We start from the raw sequence: 21,675 nt of genomic DNA on the forward strand, positions 1-21,675 counted from the left end.
TATCATTAATATTGCGTGTGTGTATACACACTCTGAAACTGAGACTGCTTTTACCAGATAATAAGAAGGGGAAGACGTTTGACCCAATATTTCCTTTGTTGTTTGGTCAGGAAAGGGAAGGTTATTGTAAACTGGACTCAGAATAAATAATCCCTTGGTTTCCATGGAAAAGTCACCAACACAGCTAGTTCAAAAACAAAGGATGAAAAGACAATAAATCCAAGGATTGTCAATTTTGTTTAGTTCTCAAAAGTGTTTTTGAGGGAAATTCTGTTTCAAAACAAGATGTACGTACATTTTTCCATGGAGAAAAGGAAATCAGATGTTTTCTTTTTTTTCCTGCCTTTTTTTTTTTACAGGCCACTTTGAGTTTGCAGGTTTTCCTGGCAATGTTAATATAAATATAAATCCATGATGGACATAATTGGAACTAGATTTGACCATTGGTATAAAAAGACAGTTTCACTGCTTCAAACTGACTTCATCGCTTTGCACAGGTCATTGTCTTTAAGTTCAAAATACTACAAGTGACTTCAACACATTAAATCCTATAAATCTCAAAGTTGCCTTTACACACACACACACAACAAAAAGCTGCTGAAACTTTTAAGACCATCTGCTTTTGAAGGACCACAGCGTACTTTTTGAAGGACAGATGCAAACTTGGAGGATCCTTGTCCGCAGCTCCATGACCTGCACAACCAGCATCTCTCACCCAGTCGTCTGCAAAGGGGAGCCAGATCCTGGTGCCCTGGCAAGACTTCCTTATCATCCTAATGCAAGAGCAAACAGAGAAGCCTCGACAGCATGTTGTCTCTGCAAGCAGCTCTGCGGAGATTACTCGACTTTTAGAAGCCGAGAGACATGATTATTCAGGAGTAGTATTTTATCTTGGCAGTTTGCGGCGCTTTGTTTGCCTTTCTCTCAAGCCTAGGGATAAAAGAGCAGCCTTTTGCGAGCTGGTCCTGATTAAGATCTAATTGTTAACATTCAGCGTGCCTTATTATCAGCCGCGCCACCTCACACTCTGCAGTTAGAGCTTTGTTATTGTTGGCAAAGAGGCAAGGAGAAGAATTCATTCTGCTACTAGAGCATTACAGAAGTACTAGTTAGCACTGAGGTGGCAGGAGAGGAGCTTCTGCCTCTGCCTCTGACGCTGCCGCCGACGACAACACGACAACAACAACAACAACAACAACAAGAACAACAACAAACAAACAAACAGGAATTGATGGCTAGCGTTTATTATCTGGTTTAATTGCCCGTCATCTGGAGGATCTGACAGTTGTGGTTAATGAGAGAGAGAAAAGAGGCGCATGCCTTTGGCAGAAAGCTTCACAGCGGAGAGCCTGAAGGGAGGGGGAGGGGGGAGACTGAGAGATCGGGAACATGGGCTCACTCAAGCTCAACAGAAGCTACGGACATAAACCAAATGATTTGTTCATCAAAAATAACAGAGAGGAAAAAAAAGCTTTGGATGCAGAAAAAGTTTTATTTATGAAAGTGGGGGTCTCTTGACAATCCCATTAACCTGGATTTAATTAGCACGCATACATACACACATGCACACGCACACACAAGCACACACACACACACACACACACACACACACACACAAGAACACATACACACACACACACACACAAAGGGATTAAGTTCTGTGGGTGTGATCAGATGGCAAACACACACAGGATATCACAAAAATCAAGCGTCTTCCTCAATTTCTCATCTGGGCTGCAGGCCTGGACAATGTCCAAACAAGGACCTGCCTGAGTCTGTGGAGTGTCACGCACACACAGGGCAACAAACCACACATATCATGAAGCGGCTTTGAAAAGACCTCTATTTGGTCTCCCATTACTCCTCATCTTACCTTATGGAGGTAAGGTTCCAGTGGACCTGTAGTTCACCACAGCACATAAAATCACAGAGCATGAAGAGACGAGAACTGATCTAATGTTTGGTTGATAGTTCTTAACTGAACATTGCTTTTTATGGTGGAAAGAGGCTGATTTACATTATTTGTTATTAACTTTTGTCATTTTTACGTCACATTTCTTGCGATTGATATCCATAAGTTATTAATTTTGCTGTACACATCATTAAAGAGAATACAGCTCAAGGTGAATTGTCTTTCTTATTGTTACCGGTAGGACATGAACTGAGGGGTATAGCAAGAGCTATTTGATATTTTAACCAGGCAGTTCGTTTCTCTTGACTAGCTTAGAGAAATGTTCATATTTTTTAAAAAATTTTCAAAAGTTTTTTTCTCTTCAGGGGCACAATGTGGGGCTCAACAAAAGTCAAATCTTGTTTCAAGCCTGGAGAAATACGCTTCGTCAGCTTTTACTCAAAAGGAGAGGCGTAGTGCCAGTAAGCAATACCCAATGCCCCCCACCCCCCCCCCCCCCCGACCCCCATCCCCACCACCTCCTCCCACCAAGAAAAAACCACCAATACTAATCTCATTCACAAATTTCCCACTGAGGACCCTGGGCATCTCTGGAACACGGCCTAACCGCCTGCCTGCTACCCACTGCTCCAGTTCTGTTCTCACACATGGGAACAATTAGGACACACAAGTTTGGCAAGTGTTCCTAGCAACCAGCTGCATCTGTTTTTGTTTACCTTCGTGCTCTTACCCCAATATTGCCGTGAGCACATCTGCTACTGTGCAACGTAACCGTGGTTACATGCATGGTTGACCCGTGATTCTGTAATTACCCGGCAAGTGAGACGAAGAGGCAAAGCGTAACCACCAAAGCCCACATCTCATCTCTCTCTCTCTCTCTCTCTCTCTCTCTCTCCCCCCCCCTCTCCTGTTCCTTTGCCATACCTCTTCCTCCCATGGCAGGCACACAGAGAGACTCTCTCTAAGAGGCCATTGTAAATGTAATGCAAGGCAACTGTAGCATCCGTGTTTTGAGCTTCATGCTGTAAAGGACAGTATGGTGTTGAAGGAAAATGTCATGCATCCTTCATCAGCAAACAGAAACATAGAAGCAGACTTTAATTTAACAAAGATGTGAAATCCATATGGCTTGTTTAGAATCACAAGCAATAAAAATACACACACATATACACATAACAGATTTACACAAAATAGTCTAAACTGTGGAATTAGTAACAGTCAAGACTCTTCATTGCAAATATGATGGCTGAGTGGAGCCAGATGACAGTTGCTGTACTTAGAGGCACCATTGCATTTCCTGCTCACAAGTTCACAGAGCAGATGCTAAATACAAAGCCATAAGTGCTCTCACTTCTCTTTAGATTTACTATGCGTCCAGTTGTGATAAATGACACCTTTCTTTATGGCTATACCCAAATGGACAAAACACTCTAAACAAAATCAACTCAAGTAGTTCTCTGAATCAAATCAAAACAGTTAAACTGTTGCTTTGTTCATTTTAATAAAAGACAGAGCACAGCAAGGTAAGTAAGGTAGGAAATATTTGTATGAGTTAAATATAAATAAATAAATAAATAAATAAAACAAAATAAAATAAAATAAAGTAAAATAAAATAAAACAAAATAAAAAAAACTATAAAAATTATTTTCTCTGGTGGGCCATTCTGGTTAATTAAATGATTATGTTCATACCTCTTAGCTCAATAAAAGTGAAAATATCGTGATCTTTTCTCCAACCAGTTTTAGGTTAACAGAACATCCTCGCTAGGACACATTAAAATGCTCTGCCCTTTCGGCAATCTGATTGAATTCATTCAAGCGTGGAAAATTGCGCGGTAAAGCCAAATTAGCCAACCTCGCATCTGAGGTTCAGGGCAAGTTGTTTTTCTCAAGAATCGCAATAACCATATCACATGTCTTTTATTTATGGTCTGAGAGGAAACTGGATTTGTGACACATCTAAAGATTAGTCTTTTTGAGATAAATGCGATACACGCGCGGCTTAAGTCGAGACCATTCAGTAAATATAAAAAGTCTGCAAAGTACGTTCTCGTTTAATTGAGTGATTTTCTCCCTCCTCGCCTGTCATGGACAAGACTTCAAGAAAAAGTGAACAACAGCGTCCTCTTCTGTCCAGATCAAATACCTGCGGTCTGAATCACTGCATGTTCCCATCCTCAAGTCAGTCACTCAAAACCCTAGGAAGGATAAGAAATCGCACGTTTCCAATGTACTTTTCTTCTTCTTCCTCTTCTTCTTCTTCTTCTTCTTCATCTTCATCTCCTTTTTCTTATTCTTCATCATCATCATCACCATCATCATCATCATCATAATAATGATGATGACGATAATAATAATGATAATAATAATAATAATAATAATAATAATAATAATAATAATAATAATAATCCTATTCAAATATCCATGCTTCTTTCTCATTCCATCTTTATTTTTGAAGAGTTTTTTAATCACTAGAAGTGAATCTTTTGATAACAGGGAGGTGCCATGAACATGCTGGATGTCAAATTAGATTTGTGTGGTCTAAGGAATGGGGTTAAAATTAACTGGATTACTGAGTCTTTCAATAGCAAAGACTGTTGAGCAAGATTTTAAAAGTTTAGCACAAATGCAATTTGTGCTTCAATTAATGAATCTATTTGTCATTGAAATATGTTGTTTTCTTGATGTTGTACAGACCCCCACCCGCAACACACACACACACACACACACACACGAAAAGACCGTTTAACTGATATCTTTTATGCGTATAAGAGAATCTTGCACATTGTAGCAACTGAGCACAGAGTGTTCTCATGGTAACTTTGTGTGTGTGACTCATTTTTAATTATTTATATCCAACTGGGTATAATGTAAGCATCCAGGTTCACAGCTGATTGTGATAATTTACTCTGACATGGGATATCATCTTTATTAAGATCACCTACTATAATAGAAGTAAATAAATAAAAGCTAGGGCTAAGGCAGTAGAGCCGACAATATGTTACATGTGACTGTAAGCTTATATATAAATATAGCCCAGTCAAACTGTTCTCTGTATATCTATGGTAAGAAATGACCTAAATTCATCCTTGCCTTAAAAACCACCCACATATTTTAATTCATCTCACAAACACATTACAAACATTTATTGTAATTTAAGATTTGAGATACAAGTTGAAACATATTTCTATTCAAAATGATACATCAACAGTAAACATGTAAATAAACGTGAAATGTAACTTTTCTCTCCACTTTATATTACACAGTATTCAGATGTCAAAACCATAAACTGTAAAACTGCTACTGATTCCATAAAAAAAATGTCCAGAGCTCATTGTTTTACGTGGTCTTGCAAAGCGTCCTTTTTGACGCTTGATCTTTGCAGGTGTCTTGGGCCAGCGTCGTTGGGTTTAACACACTGCGTTGTGAATTGCTGACCTGACTGTGCCTGGCTGATCCGTGCCTGCAGGGCAGTGTCTGGCAGAGAAGCAGCGCCACACTTCTGCTTACTGTCAGAATCAACTCTCAGCTCAATGTGTGATAAAAAAAAAAAAAAGTCCTGGTACATCTCTACGGCACCACAGGGAAACACTGCTGGTGTTTACGTTCCCGGAGCTACAGAATTTGACTCGGTTCATCTAGAATCAGTTCCCAGCATCTATTTAACTGTTATGAAAATGTGGTGTAATCTTAATGCTTTGTTTTAGGACTCACACGAAGCTGTAAATGGAGTTGCCTAAGTATCTCATTTAGTGCTGCTTTGCTTATTGAGTAAAAATGATGGATAAATAGAGCTGCTTCTGACTGTGCATGGTGCTTTTGTTGGTGGTGTGAGTGCAGCTGTCTTTTCTGTCATATCTTTTGATGGACGCATGGCTTCTGGTATCACAGCGACGGACAGCTCATCTCTGGCCATAACTTCATTCCCTGGCGTTTGAAATGCAAGCTGAGGGGAAATCATTTTGAAAGTTAAGGTTGTGCTGACTTCAATGTTTGAGGTATAGTCAAATGACATATTTGATGCACCAGAAGAGGAAGCAGTGGTATGGTTTGATTCTAGAATGTTCGGTTTATTACCATGGTTCCTGTGATTTTCAGTGGATGACAACCTAAAAGCAAGAGGGACCCCCCTGGAAGACAGAGTTGTACTAAAGGCCTTTGCTGAAGTCTGGTAAGCAGGAATTTTGGCAGTAGTTTGGAGAACAGAAAGGTCTTCATTTTGTACAGTACTTGAATCCGCAGATATTCCTGATAACATGTTCGCAGCCCAAGAAAATGTTTTCTTGGTTTCAGAAATTATGTGTAACTGTTTTTCTGTATTCTGAACTGATGTTTGTTTTGGAGTTGAGAGGAAGAACCTTGTGAGAGCCTCTGAAGAACTTTGAGACACATCTGTCATTGATGGCGAAGTAAAAGTTGCACTCGCAGGCTTAAGTGTAGGAATGAGTGATGGAAGTAGTTTAGATGTTACCAAGGGATGTGTTTCTGTCTCTGGTGAAGGGCTGGGTATGACTGCAACAAAACATTAAGACAGCAATATTACATTAACCTATCACAAAAACAGCATGTATACAGACACAACATCTCAATGACATACCTCCACACATACTGACCTGTACACGGTAAGGTATTCTCCATGGTCCAGTGCATTTTCTGCTTGCTCTCTTTAAAAGTGAGAACAACATCTACCTTGAAATAAAATTGCTGAAGAATCTCACCCTCTTGACTACTGCAATTCTGACAAACAGAACATAACATTGCAGAATCAGTGAACCTTAATGAATATGTAGGAAAAACTATCTGGGATTGACAGAATCTCTCACTCACCTTTGTCTGCTGAATAAGAGATGTTGGAATGGTCAGTTGTACAAAGTCAGTGCTCTCAGACCAAGTGAATGAGTCGGTCTGGTTCACTGACACGCTCCTCACAGAGAGGGTGTCGTTATCGAACCCTCCTCTTCTCGTCAAGCCCATTCGACGCTTGAATATGTGCAGGGTGGTCTCCTCAGATGTAGGCATGAGCTCTGAAATAGGAGTGTATCATGCAGACATGATGAATTACACTGAAGATATGAATGAAACTCTCTGTCACTGATCTTTACCAACCATTAGGACATGTAGCTTCCAGGCTATAGGCATATGGGCCACTGACCAGCCTCAGAGGTAGGAACTGCCCCTCAGCATCCATTACCTGAGACACATATGTAACCACATGAAATACAAATCCGCATTTACAGATCCACAACCAGTAGGTAATTTCTCCATGAACACAAACATATCACTTTATCATCTTAAACCAGTGTATGTAATTATAGTCACAGTAAATGAACGACAAATTGAATCTAGCTTTATTGTACATTTGATCCACCTGCTCTTCAAGAGTTCAACAAACTCTAAAAAAGCTTTTTTGGAAAGATGAGACAGTTGTTTATAGTATTGTGAAAGAAAGATGAATGTGTGTGTGTGTGTGTGTGTGTGTGTGCGCGCGTGTGTGTGGGGGGGGTGATCAAAGACATCTACAACTTTTTGCTTCAGTTTTCCCCAGAGCTCACACATCAAAAGACAGATGTAACAGACGCAAATGTCATCCTGGCCACCAGAGGGCAAGCTGTTTATTTATTTGAAGAGTTTCATCTTTCCTTATACTGCTGAGCCAACAGTGGTAGAGACACTTCACAAGACGATGCGTTTACACTGGTGAAACCCTGAAGGAAAACTGAAGGTTGACCTCTCACCAGCACAGGACTTAGGACTGTTCTCCTCCGGCCCTGAACGATAATGTTTGGTTTCTTTATTTCAGCGCTGACTTGAATGAGACTTGCATCTTCCAATGCCACCACCAGACTACCTCTCAAAGCAAGAGACCAGTGAAGCTGCAGAAATAACAACACCATACCATCTGCCATCAGAAACATATATATGTATATATATATGTGTGTGTGTGTGTGTGTGTGTGTGTGTGTGTGTGTGTATATATATATATATATTATATCTTATACACACACATTTATACACATATACCATACACATCATTGATGTCATTCTGTACCTCATTACTCCAGCTGTCCACTGGGATTTGCCGTGTTACCTTTAATGTAAGAATATACATTAGAGAAAATACATTTTCATATATGTTGCTGTCTAAATGGTTTCAAGTTTATAAAATTCACCTGTATGAAGTCTGGGTCACATTTAATGTGTTCCATGTTGGGAGGGGCAGTCACTACAGGACACTTCATAACGTAGTTATGAGTTTGGCCCCCAAATTGACTTACTCTTTTCAGCAAATTCAGCGTAATAACATAGTTGCCATGCTGAAATGATTCCCATAAAATAATGCATAACAATTAGCCAAATATCATCATATGAATGTTTTTAATGATGTACAGTGCAACGTACCAGAAGCTTTGACTCCGTTTTAAATGAATTCATGGAATGAATTTTACTATCTGTGTTATAATATACTAATGATGCAATAGTGAAAAGAACAATGCAGGTTGTCTCTTTACCTCTAGCTGCACAAAGTTGCTGCTGTACATGACTCTGAAGATGAAGTTCTTTTCTGGATCTTTGTGCAGGGCAAATCCACATGCAGACAACTGAGAGTTTAGATTATCCAGGGAAGCCAGACTCACTTGGAAATATATAAACGTGTTGAGAATGAATGCCTGGATTACTTTGCCTGTGCTCCAGAATAACAGTTATTTTCTTATTAATTGACCCTGAAAATTGAAGTTCCTTATTTGAGTTAATGTCATACTTTTATTTCTCACCCTGAATCCTCAAGATTCCAGAGAGCCAGAGTCTTAAACCCTCAATTCTCATTCTGTGGATCCAAAGTTCCATATACTCTGAGAAGCATTCCACATCTCCTTCTGAAACAACAATACTCCCAATTGAATTTATCATATTAAATATCCAGCCTACATACTGGAATCATCATACAAAGACAAATACCTGTAATCCCTTGTGAGCTACCAACCATCCAATCTCTTCTCTCAACTGCCAAGACATATCCACTAGCAGGTGAGGCAAGATACCTGCAAAACACGGTGTAGCAAAGTGATTAAAGTCAAGAAAATATCTCATTATACAATGAATGACAGTAACATTGTTCATGTCTGCATAGATTTAATAGTAAGAGCTGAAAGCTGAATCTGGGATCTGGATTCACATGTAGTTAAAAAACATTATAAGATAAACTTCATCATATAAACCTGATCAGGTACTATTATTACAGCCCATAGCATACTCATGGCCCAAAGAGAGACTACCAAACATGTTTACAGGCAGGATAAATAGATTCAAGCATGATATATTTCTTCTTGATCCAGTCCACAACCTGTGAACTATACACAAGGGGCATAACTTAGTGGAATAGGTTTTCTGTGCGGAGATTTAAGTAATAGACTAATAATAAAGACGCCATCTGTGAAAATACAAAATATATAACCTATAGCTCTCCTTTGAATAAAGAAATGAGTGAGGTTTACTCACAAAGAATAAATAATGAAAATGTTTCCCAGGGTCAGGTCCATATCCCTCTGCGCTTTAGTTCTGAGGATGATAAGTGGTACTGCGGGATTTTTAAAGGTGACGCATCTGCTGTGTTTGTCTTTCAGAATCACATGTAGGAGACAGATTGTAAAAGCACACCAAAGTAGATCACACTGTTGGCACCAAAAAAGAAAAAAGAAATTTTAACCGGAACTGATGGAGTGGGATGAGGATGTGATCAGAAAAATGTGAATACTGTTAAGTAAAAATTGACCGTAAACTATTGACGACAAGATTGCCAATAAAAGTGTGCAATGGCCGCGTGTTAAAATGGTTCCAGGTAATTTCTTTGTGTCTAATTTTTCCAAAATCACCCAAAAAGTCAACGAGGCGGACTTTTATAGCTACTGATTTACACTTCAATATATATTCAGTGATTCTGCGAATGCGCTCGATGAATTGAATGGCTTTTCTCACTTCGATGAATTGCACTGACGCTACTGCGCTCGCAGACAGTTGCTAAAATCATCGCATATTCTATGCTTTACATCTGATTAGGCACGCAGCATTACTTTGGATACCTCAGAGACAAACATAAGAAAAAAAAGAGATTTATTTTCATACATAATTAAAAAAATCTTTTACTTGTTTTTAATTTGGTATTTTCTTGTTTATTTGTTTATTTATTTTTGCAGTAATTCGAACATTCGACCAATAATGTTTTAGGGTCTGTTTACCTCTCTAAGGAGATTTGTAATAAGGCCTCCCAAAATGATGATGTAATTCCTTGCAGAAGAAGATGTAATTCCTTCAATGACACCACGGTGGCCATTTTGTTAGAAGTTGGAGGGTCGGAAGAAGGAGAAGGCGCGCTTGCAGCTGTTGTTTTCGGCCCTTATAGCGACTGAGTAATTAAAGCGTACGCTTTTTTCGTGATCTGTTGCAACGCTGTCTTTTTAAACTTAAAATAAAACACTGAAGGAGACAAACAGCCAGAGGCACAGCAGAGCACGGAAAAGTAAACTGTCATTCATTTTGATTCGTGTTAGCAAGGTAACAGGCTAGCTTAGCTCTACAGCTTTGTGATAGAGAAGCGAGTTGTTCACCACGTGAAATACTTTGTTCATATTTTCACGCGGATATCCAAAAAGGTTCTTCGTTTATTTGGAATGTGATTTTTTTCAGGTGGACGTTTTCTCAGAACAGGTCATCTCATCCTGTGCAAGTTAGCTAATGGTAACTAGTGTAGCTAGGTGAACTAAATTATTTAAAAGCTAGGGTTGCTAACTCGCGTTAGCACATAGAAACTCGGATTCCGTAAAACTACCTGCTCAGAATTTTGTTTAAGAAATCTCAGACATGGCAGAGTGTTACATTCGTGTGGCAGAAGATGAAAATGAGGAGCCGATGGAGATTCCATCTGAAGACGACGGCACAGTTTTGTTATCAACTGTAGCGGCACAGTTCCCCGGAGCCTGCGGCCTACGTTACCGGAGCCCGGTTTCTCAATGCATGAGAGGAGTTCGCTTGGTCGAAGGTGTATTGCATGCTCCCGAGGCCGACTGGGGCAATTTGGTTTATGTCGTCAATTATCCAAAAGGTATTTAATCATTAGCAATTGTTCCTATGTGAAAGTGTCATGAAAAACGTAACAGGATGCCATTTGCGCCAAGTAGCCATATACGCATTAGCAAGGTGAACTGTAGCTAGCACGTATGGATGCTCGACTTGTGAGACTTCTTTATCTGCTTGATGTTCAGAATTGACTCAGTGCTCCATTATGTGCATGATTTACCTGATATGCTCAACCAACAACAATCCTGCTTGCAGACAACAAAAGGAAGATGGACGAGATGGACGCTGCTTCTGCGGTGAAGATTAAACGGGGTATTCAGAAAACATCTGATCTTATTGTCCTGGGGTTGCCATGGAAAACATCTGAACAAGACCTTAAAGATTACTTCAGCACATTTGGAGAAGTTATCATGGTGCAAGTAAGAAAGTTTATGTGATGTGAGCGTTGTTTTTGCTTTACTGAAAGATTGTTTTACAGGGATTCTAAACCGTTGCTTCATCTACAGGTAAAGAGAGATGTGAAAACCGGAAATTCTAAAGGGTTTGGCTTTGTGAGATTTACCGATTATGAGACTCAAGTCAAAGTGATGTCCCAGAGGCACATGATAGATGGAAGATGGTGTGACTGTAAACTACCCAACTCAAAGGTATATCAGAAAAATGGTGATTTCTCTCTTTCTTTTTACTACATACAATAAGCATCCTGGTTTTGATCCTTTAAAATCGCGTTCAAGTCATTTAATGTTTGTGAAAGAAAACGTCCTCTCCTCAGACGTGACTGCTGTGTGTTGTGTGGAGAACACTGCATGAAAAGACGATGTTTTCTATTAATTGGTCTAGTATTTCCTGGAACAGGCTGGTCCAGACGAGCCTATGAGGAGTAGAAAGGTGTTTGTGGGTCGTTGCACCGAGGACATGACTGCCGACGAGCTGAGGCAGTTCTTCATGCAGTACGGTGAAGTCACCGACGTCTTCATCCCTAAGCCTTTCAGAGCCTTTGCCTTTGTCACGTTCGCAGACGACCAGGTTGGTGGTTTTTTTTTTTTTTTTTTTTTAAAGTTCTGCTGAATTCAAAGTGCAGATTCAATTCAAGACTAAACGTTCGTAGCCATCGTGTCGAATTTTGCTCTCCTTTTTTCCTCCCCAGGTTGCCCAGTCACTGTGTGGAGAGGATCTGATCATTAAGGGCACCAGTGTGCACATCTCTAACGCAGAACCTAAGCACAGCAATAGTAGGCAAATGATGGATCGTGGTCGTTTTGGGGCAGGGGGGTTTGGGGGACAGGGTTTTGGCAGTAGTCGCAGTCCCAACAGCAATATGAATTTCGGGGCCCTAAGCCTGAATCCCGCCATGATGGCCGCGGCGCAGGCCGCCCTTCAGAGTAGCTGGGGCATGATGGGTATGCTGGCCAATCAGCAAGGGCAGACAGCCACTTCTGCCGCCGGTCAGACTAGCACCACTAGAGATCAGAGCCAGACCTTTAGCACGAGCAGCAACAACTACAACACCCCCAGTTCAGCTAGTCTCGGTTGGGGGGCGGGCACCAATTCGGGCTCCGGCAGCGGCTTTAGCTCCGGATTCGGCTCCAGTATGGAGACCAAGTCAAGCTGGGGGATGTAGAGAGGGTGAAGTATCCTAATGTCTAGCTTATTTGGGTAAGTATTTTGACAGAAGTTTGTAGTGAGACCTCATGTCCCCTATATTTAGAGGAAACTTGCCTTTCGTTTTGTAAAAGAAATCTGAATGTTCACATACTTGTATCTAATGCTCTCCGATTGATTTTTTTTTTTTTTTTTTGAAGGGGGGGTGTTGTCGAGATTGTTAGAGTGCAGAAGAACACTTTGAGATGATGATGATTTATGGGTTTTTCTCTCTCCTCTTTGTTTTGTTTTTCATGGAGATAATTTATTTTGTTTAAGACATAATCTCTGCATGAAAAGTAGATACATATCTTAAACATGCATGAGACTCACAGTGACAGTGCCCTCTCAACCAAATTTATGTAGATTGTTCACATGGAAACTGATTTGATTTCTTGTGTGTATCTGTTTGCGTGCGTGCGTGCTTGCGTGGGTGTGCGCGTGCGCAGTTGTTTGCATATAAAAATATATATATCTATCTATATATTTTGTTTGAAGTTTTAAGGTCAAGCCTTCATAAATCTCTTCTACAGTTCATCACCTCTTTTCCAATTTCCCGGGAAGAAGCCCTTCTTTGGCCGCAATGTTCGAGCGATCACAGTATCAGTACCCATCTTCCCATGTGTAAATGCTTTGCCTTCAAAGAGCACAGCTTCACTCTGCATATACTGTGTTAGACGGTGGGTGTTGTCTTTTTCTCCCCTTTACATGGATAAAAATCTGTCCAGTATGTATCACTTTGAGAACAATGAGTGAGATGATGGTGGATTGTTGGTGGGCGAAGAGTGAGAGACTGAATGAGCGAACGGACTGAGAGAGAGAACATATGAACGCAAGTGTGAACAGAACTGAGTGTGCACGATGATGATGATGATGAAACAAAAAAAAGAGCAAGATGATGACTGCGAGAGATGTGAGAAGAACCTGTGTTGAGCGAGTGTGAAAAGAAGTTTTTTCGTTTTTTTCGTGGGTTTTTTTTTTTTTTTGTAGGACCATCAGAAGGACGATCAGTGCATCCTGAGATCTCTACGATCTCTCCTTTCCTTCCTTCTAATATTATCTTGAAGCTAAAATAGTTAAACAAAAGAACATATAAATATATATGTATGTAGTGGAATGTTTAGAGATTGAAATATTTGTATCTTTTCTTGCTCCTATCTGATGTGAATGCTGTGTATGGTGTGTGCTTCTTTCCTCCTTGTCACTGACCTCTTAAGTGTGAAAATGTGATCTGCTGTTGTCTGTGGGGGGGGGGGGTGTGGAAGTGAACGTGATTTGAGTGTCTGAGGGGAGGGTGATGTGGTGATGAAAGTTGAAGAATCCCTGTAGAAAGGTTGCTTTTGTTAAGTGTTTTTGACTGCATTTTATATGTTTTGTGATTGAAAGGGAACTCTCAAATAAAACTAATTTGACTAGGTATTTTGATAGTGGCTTATTTTTGATTGTCAAAAAAGAGAAAAAGAAAAGAAAGGAAAAATTAATTGAATTGCCAAAACTTATTTAATTCGCATGTGTAGGGACGTTGGACATCGCTGGCCCAGGTTTACATCAGAACCCAGAGTGAAGTCAGTTTTGAGGAAGCTGAAGACCGGAGTTGGTGCAGTGTTGGTGGCCCCAACACAATCCAACTGTGGAGGTGCTGCCGAATGCCTTAGACCTGAAAAGGAACTTCTTCACTTCTTTCTAACAAGAGCCCTGGAAACCCTATTGAAATTTAAACGGACTATTCCAAATTGGCTGGATCGTATACCCAAAGAAACCCAGTCCATAAAACAGGGCCCAAAATGTTTTTACGGATTGACCTCCCGTGAACCCTTTAGTCCACGTACAAGTGACTCTTACCTTCACGTATTCTCTTTTTCTTTTCTGTTCTGTTATTTCCAGCTCTGTGTTTCATTCAAGACTTCTCCACGCAGTGATATTTCTTTTACGTAGATGATCTTTTTTTTGTTGTTGTTGTTGTGAATTGCTTAGTCCCAGAAAACATCATTTTGTCATTGTTATTACAAATAGTACGATTTTATGAGCTGAAATGGCCTATTTTTCCACATTGTACATCATGCCTGTCTGTCAAAGTTATGATGTACCAGTCGTTCCGATCAATAAGATGATGTGAAGTGCATCACAGGCTGTGAGGAGGGGACTGGCAGTGTATGTCTTGAATTCTTTTGGGAGGGTTTTTTGGCTTTTTTTTTTTTAATGGCTAATAAACTTGCCCACAGTAATCATATCTCTTAATGTATTTTGAATTTGCTCAAGTCTTATTTTTAGTCTAATGAAGAGTGTAAAAAAAAATAAACATTTAAGTTTGTAATTCAATGTTGTATTCCTTAATGTACAATTGGCCTTTGTTGTAGAGCCAAGCACAGAAACGAATAGTGAAGTTAGGTAGAGACCACTTTAGTCAGCTGTTAGTCACAGACTAATTTTGTCAATTTCTAGTTTAATTGTCACAAGCCAAACCATGAAAAATGTACTGCCAGCCTTTTTCAGTAGTGTGACATATTCTGTGGGGAAGAGTTTAAGAGCCCTCCAGTTTTGTTTGCTGACAGCTGTTTACTGAGGAGTTGCAGTAAGTGGCAGCTCTGTCAGGTCTGTTTCAGATAAAATGTTGTTTTCGAAAACAATCTGGTCTCAGAATAATTAGGCATGTTTAATGTAGCAGTTGCACCCTGGTTTGCAAGTGATTCTTGCCTTATTTTGATTGACATTTAACTGGACAACCTCTAGGCGGTGCTACAAACAATAAGTGATGGTGCTTGTGAACACCAGAAAATGCAACAAGACAAAGCAGTTTTTCTTATTTTAATAGATGATGACTCATGCAGTTTAGTTGTGTGAGGATAATTATTGTCGCTGACATTTTAAAAAGTTAAAATTGCATTATATTTATCAGTTTGAATTACAGAAGGTAACTTTTCAGCTTGAAATATACATGATTCATTTCATCTTGCACAAACGTTAATTGATGTTGCCCTTGTTTTGTAAAGATAGTTATATGGCCTCAAAAGGATTATTTACTTCATTAAAGTGAATTGCATGCTGGTGAGACAACATGCACCCAAGAAAAAATTATGCATCAGAAGACAGATGGATCTCTGAAAAGTTGTGTGGACACAGAAGCTGTACTTGTGAGTGGTGTTGAATATTGACAAAAAGATGGCTGCAGACTAAACCGTATCCACCTTAAATGTCCCACATCAGCATGAAGAGAAGGTCTTCCAGAAGAAGTTCTTACATGGAACTCTCCGTTTGGGATTCAGCTGATCAAGAATGGACCTCTGGCTCAGTTTAAGATTCAGCAACTGGTCAGAATCCAGTTCAACTATGTCTTTTTCAGTCAGATTCAGACCTGCTAACTCTGACAGCATCTTTACCAATAATGCGCTCTCCTCTTTGGACAAGCCCTGGAAGACAGGAAACATTACTCACTCTTCACACTTTACAACAAATAAAATGGATTATTGAATTGTTTATGAATTATATATGAATTCTTTTTATGCAAAGTTAGAAATGGTACTCAACTTCCACATAATCTGTCACTAACATCAGATGCATAAAACAAGCATTATTTAAAAATGAACAGCAGTTTAAGTACTGTGATGAAGGATTACTTCTAAAAAAAAAAATCAAAAACATGTCAAATAAACTTAAGAAGTTCACGTATGATGCTAAATGTGACCAAGAGACATTTTACACCATGACATCATAAACCAGTAGAACTTTAAGATGGTTTCTTCCATTAAAATACTGTAAATAAAAACTGTAAAGCCAATTTCTATGAATTTATTCAGTCTGTAATTTTGTCTCTCACCTCATTGATGTTGAGTTTCTCCTCTATGGGCACTGCTCCAGTTCCATGACTACTCCATACCATGAGGAGCAGGGGGACGAGGCTTACCATCAGTCTCATGATGAACCAGACGTGTTCTCCTGCTGAACGAGTGTCTACTCCAACACCCAGACCCATAGTTTTATAGACCCCTCAAAACAAGAGGCGCTGACGTACTAAACTGGAGGTAGGTAATTAACAGAATTAAACAATTAACCCTTAATCCAATGCCGGAAAAAGCCTCCCTTTGTGTATGTTTTTACTCATATAGTCTCAATGATTACTGTCTGTCTGCATCCGCATCTTAGCATTCTCACGAGAGTTTTAAATGCTCATTTCAGAACACTAGAGGAAATTGGTTGTGTAGATCTCATGCAAAAAGAACAGAGGATACATCTGATGTTTTATCCTTTTTCAGATAGTTTACAATTTCAGTTTATGGCAAAGTAATAAAATGACGCAAGATTTAAGACCAAAGACAAATTGCCAGTCGGTAATTCTAAGACTAAATGGATTACAGTTGGTATTCATTCATTTCAAAGCTACAAGGAGAAATACAGCAGGTGTCGTCAGAACCAACGCACTCTCTGCTAGAATAAAAGCAATGGAATCTAATCAGACATACATATCACTAAAATCCATGTGACTAAGAATAACCGTACAAAAAAAACCATACATACATAGATATATACATACACACATCAGCACCTAGAGTAGTTTGAGATCTTGGCGGCTGCTTTTTTTTTTTATTTGTTGTGGATACTGCTGTAATTCAAAGCACGGACAAGCTGATTGTCCTCCAGCCTGCTTCTGTGCTGGTGCAGTCCATGCATAATTGATCAGCTGGATCAGAAGTGGGTGTTCACTTACTGCCCTGGCAGTCCACCTGCTCAAGTACTCCGGTCCCCACAATGATTCAGCACTATCTACCCACAGTGCCTATCAAAACCTCCTAAGTTTGATTGCTTCCTCTGAAGCATTAGTGGTTGTTGCAAATATGTTCTGTTCTTGTCTCTGAAGTGGCTTCTAATTGAAGAAAGGATGTTCTTTCCCATAGAGTAATTAGGGCGTGGGTGAAGAGATGACCTGAAAACCAGATAAAAATACGTATACTGAAATAAACAACCGTAGAGAGAGAGAGAGAGAGGGAGGGAGACGCATTAACAAGTGCATCAGATGGGGAAGAGCGAGATGTTGCTAAGTGGGTTGAAATGCTCTCAGATGTGGTCCTTGTGTTGATCCTGGAACTGGTAGAGTTATTATCAGCTTCTTCTTGTCATGAAAAAGGTACTGAGACTGCATACTGACATAATAATAAGCCGTGGGACGTATATTTTATGAATGGATTGTACAAGGTGTATAGTAGCTTTCTCAATACATGGCACGCATGTTGTTTCATTGAATGGCCTTTATGCTGACACAGCTTATTCAGTGTTCAATTTCCATATCGAAATAATTTGAAGTGTGCATGCGAGCCCTAAATCAATATGATACCAACTAAAAAGAACTCCATTTTGAGGAGGAAATGGTGTTACTTTTAGAAAGTAGTTGACTCCTGAAAGGTGGTGCAGCTGAGAAAAGTCAAGGGTAAGTAGTAATACAGGTTCCTGACCTGACTTCAGAGTCACTGGTCCCATCCTCTCTGATCTTCTCTTTTATCTTTACATCACAATGTTCTAGAGGCACCTGCTAAAACAAAGTACAAAGTGTCTACACACTCCATCAAAGGGGAGGTCTACGAGACCACTCACACCTCATTTATCCACAGATGTCTTGACTAAGCTAGTCAGATACAGTGGAGAGAGTGATAACTGAATCAACTGCTTATGGTAACATGAATTAATTTATTTGATATTCAGGGTGTAACTAACTGAAATGAAAGTATACTTTGTGTCTTAAGATGCCGGGACTTATTCTAAAAAAACAGTTTTTCATACCAATTTGAAACTATGTGTGTATTGGATTCAACATTAATATTATGACATATTTTTAATATAGATTTTTATAAATGTTTTTACACAGCCTTTTGTTGGTATAATAGGTATACTGGAGAACAAGGGAGTTTTTTTTTCACTTGTCTTATGGCAGCGCTGTGAAAAGAAGGCTCAGGATATCACACAGTGGCTCAGGTGTTTAGTGTCAATACAGACAGAGCCGGAACCCACTGGGGGCCACATTATGCTTTTCCAAAGGACTCGGCTGAGTGGTAACATTTGGTTTCCATAGAAAGAGTGAAGAAATACAGTACACAGTCATGATGACTCACATTTTGGAGTTTCAGCCTTGAGCGTGTCTTTGATTGTGTTATGTTTAGAAACTTACCACCTAAATGAAAAGGAACAGCAGAGTTAAATGAGAGATGAGAGTTAAATGAGAGTGTATTGAAATCAGAATGAAAACAGGTGTCTCCAAACAGGTGTGATTAATTACACAATTTCCATCTCATTGTGCTCTGGATCATGAAAAAAAAAGCAAGGCAGTGCCTGTTGGAGCACACGTGGAAGAAGACTTAGTGACGAAGCTGCTCAGCCTGCTGACAGTGAGTAAGGTGACATCGGCACTGAAGTCTTAAGGAGAGACATCAACCAACGTCAACTGTTACATCCATGCTCTGGTTTGTGATGCAGGCCAAAGAAGACAAGCAACTCTGAAAAAGTTTGAGCTGGTGGTTTCATGAACAGTCTGTTGAATGTTTCATAGAGGGATACCATGATCAGTTGACATTGTGTAAAGCAGCAGTGGTTAACTGAGCAATGGGTAAATGCCATGTGGACAAATGACTCATTCTTTTAGCAGAAAGAAAGCTTCAGGCCTGTCTGCTTGTTTCCCATGGTAACTGGTAACTCGTATAGTGGCAAAATGTGTTTTCCTAGCGTGGTTCAGGTCCACGCAACCTGTTAGAGGGCTAGATGAAAGCCAGTAAATCCAAAGTCACTCTGAGTCATCATTTTACCATCCTGATGGGGAGTACTGCTGTCCTGACTGATCATGCCCCCACCTCCCAAACATACGACACACACACACACACACACACGAGTTTTTGTGCAAGGACAACCCAAACACTTAAATCTATATAATATATCCAGATAGCCCTGTCCAGGCATTTTATGATGGCTTGCTTATATATACACACCTCTGGTCAAAAGTTTTAGAACACCTATTTTTCCAGTTTTTATCAAAATTCATGCAGTTTAATGTCTCAACACACTCATATTAAAGCATAGAACAGAAAGACAATTGGAGAAAAAAAAAGAAATCATGGAATTGTTCTGTTTAACACAATTTAATCTAAATTTGACTCATCAAAGTAGCTACCTTTTGCAGATGTACCGGCTGAGCACACTCATGGCATCCTTTCTACAATGGAAATCAAATATTGTTCTGAAGGTTTTACCCAACAATGCTGCAGAAGTTCCCATGAATGTGCTGCACTTGTTGGCTGCTTTGCCTTCATCCTGCTCTCCACCTCACCCCAAACCAGCTCGATGGGGTTTAAGTCTGGACACTTTGCTGGCCATTCCATAATTTGAAGCTTACTGTCTTGTTCTCTTTTTCTAAGGTAGTTCTGGCATAGCGTGGAGTTATGGTTTGGACCATTATCTGCTGTAGGATGAACCCCTGACCAACTAGGTGTAGAGCAGAGGGTATTGCATGGCACTGCAAAATGCAGCGGTAGCCCTTTTGGTTCAGAGTGCCAGTCACTCTGTCCAAGTTGCCAACTCTGGATCCAGCAAAAGAGCCCTGGACCATCACACTTCCTCCTCCATGTTTGACGGTTGGTGTCACACATTGAGGAAGCATCCTTTCACCTACTTAACAGCATACAAACTCTGCGTGATGAACCAAAGATCAGGTTTTGATTCATCGGTCCATAAGACCTTCTTCCACTGCCGGTGCTTCATGGCCTAGGACAGCCTCTTTTTCTTATTTTCCATTTGAGCAGTGGCTTTCTTACTGCCACTCGACCTGTCAAACCTGCAGCTCAAAGTCTTCTCTTCACAGTTGAAACTGAGATTTGCTTACTTCAACCACTGTTAAGCTGTGCTTGAAGCTGTTGTCCTGTGAGCCGCCTCTCACACAAGCTATTGACTCTCACAAACTTCTGATTCTGTTGTAGCTTTAGGTCTGCCAGACCTCTTCCTGTCAGAGTTTCCTCCAGCTTCCAAGTGCCTTTTGATGGTGTAGGAAACTGTTCTCACTGGTACCTTGACTTTCTTTGCAATTTCTCTAAAGGCAAGACCTACACTTGTAAGGGTTATAATGATCTGTCTGTCTTCCTTTGTTAATTGCCTTTTTCTCACCACTATGATAGCAATATACTACTTCCTGCAGTGCAATATTGTCCAAATAATGCTTTTTCTCACCATTATGATAGCAATATACTACTTCTTGCAGTGCAATATTGTCCAAATAATGCTTCAGAGGGTGCAGTAACACAGTCTGTTCTAACGCTGCTTTTATACAGACAGATGGACACCTGTACGAATTGTTTGCATCAACTTCTAAGGCTTAATTTACTTTCATTTCTGCAGAAAAGCGGTAAGTTTTTAACCCATTGCTTGTTCCCTGAAAAGGCCTTTTTTTTATAGAACTCTAAAATTTACATTATTTTTCAGGTTTTGGTAATCTAATTTTTTTTAACTTCTGGCAGTTTACTGCTCACCTTTGTTCCATTTCAGGTCATTCACTGGATGTGAACTGCTTACATTTCAATGAAACTGGAAAAAATGGGGGTGTTCAAAAACTTTTAACCAGTAGTGTATATCTATCTATCTATCTATCTATCTATTAAACAAAATATGTGTGTGTATGTGGACAGAGAGAAATAATGATACAATATCAATAATAAGATGGTCCTATGGCTGCCTGCAGTAAGTGGCCTAACAGTCAGTCAGTCAGCTGCAAAATGTCAATAAAAATAGAATATATGGGACTGAGATTTAACATGCTAAGTACAGAAGATAAGCAGTTAAACTGAGGAAAAGAGCAAATACTATGCTCTCTGATGCTTGCATCTTTAGAATTTTAGTTTATTGTGTGTGGTGAAAAACATATTCTCTGAATATCTATTCACTGATATGCTGTGACAGTGTGATTTTTACTCAAACACGTGAGCCTGTGGCAAAACTGAGTCAAAGGTCAGAATGACAAGTCCTAGTATTGCTTGACTCCTGACAAAAAGAAACTTTGCACCATCTACTGGTCACAAACTCTCACT

General features: G+C 39.8%; 2 protein-coding genes across 6 annotated transcripts; one reads left to right on the plus strand and one right to left on the minus strand.

Annotated features, from left to right (window-relative positions):
* The first annotated feature begins 10,345 nt into the window (after positions 1 to 10,345).
* On the plus strand, positions 10,346 to 14,893 carry tardbpa (TAR DNA binding protein a). Of its 5 annotated transcripts, none has more exons than XR_004025207.1 (7): positions 10,346 to 11,009; positions 11,240 to 11,403; positions 11,491 to 11,631; positions 11,840 to 12,010; positions 12,132 to 12,216; positions 13,159 to 13,305; positions 14,143 to 14,893. XR_004025207.1 is itself a non-coding variant. In XM_030768953.1 (6 exons), exons 1-5 carry the CDS (start codon positions 10,769 to 10,771, stop codon positions 12,603 to 12,605), a joined length of 1,206 nt encoding a protein of 401 aa, XP_030624813.1. In that variant the 5' UTR covers positions 10,346 to 10,768; the 3' UTR covers positions 12,606 to 12,640; positions 13,159 to 13,223. The 5 variants fall into 5 exon arrangements, 3 of the variants coding, with proteins under 3 accessions (XP_030624813.1, XP_030624812.1, XP_030624814.1); XR_004025206.1 differs by having other exon boundaries at positions 11,825 to 12,010; positions 14,143 to 14,892; XM_030768953.1 differs by lacking the exon at positions 14,143 to 14,893 and having other exon boundaries at positions 11,825 to 12,010; positions 12,132 to 12,640; positions 13,159 to 13,223.
* Positions 14,894 to 15,825: 932 nt separating this feature from the next.
* On the minus strand, positions 15,826 to 16,595 carry sst6.2 (somatostatin 6.2). Its single transcript, XM_030767701.1, has 2 exons — positions 16,440 to 16,595; positions 15,826 to 16,032 (listed from the first exon to the last, which is right to left on the minus strand). The coding sequence occupies exons 1-2, from the start codon at positions 16,593 to 16,595 to the stop codon at positions 15,826 to 15,828; spliced, it is 363 nt and encodes a 120-aa protein (XP_030623561.1).
* Positions 16,596 to 21,675: the final 5,080 nt, after the last annotated feature.

The sequence above is a fragment of the Chanos chanos genome, chromosome 3 (genome assembly GCF_902362185.1).
Source record: "Chanos chanos chromosome 3, fChaCha1.1, whole genome shotgun sequence".
NCBI lineage: Eukaryota > Metazoa > Chordata > Actinopteri > Gonorynchiformes > Chanidae > Chanos > Chanos chanos.

Coding starts and splice junctions, on each gene's coding strand:
- tardbpa (XM_030768953.1), top strand. CDS start 10,769: ATGGCAGAGTGTTACATTCGTGTGGCAGAAGATGAAAATGAGGAGCCG. Junction 11,010..11,239: donor TGTCGTCAATTATCCAAAAG/GTATTTAATCAT, acceptor TCCTGCTTGCAG/ACAACAAAAGGAAGATGGAC. Junction 11,404..11,490: donor GAGAAGTTATCATGGTGCAA/GTAAGAAAGTTT, acceptor CTTCATCTACAG/GTAAAGAGAGATGTGAAAAC.
- sst6.2 (XM_030767701.1), bottom strand. CDS start 16,595: ATGGGTCTGGGTGTTGGAGTAGACACTCGTTCAGCAGGAGAACACGTC. Junction 16,033..16,439: donor AGAAACTCAACATCAATGAG/GTGAGAGACAAA, acceptor CCTGTCTTCCAG/GGCTTGTCCAAAGAGGAGAG.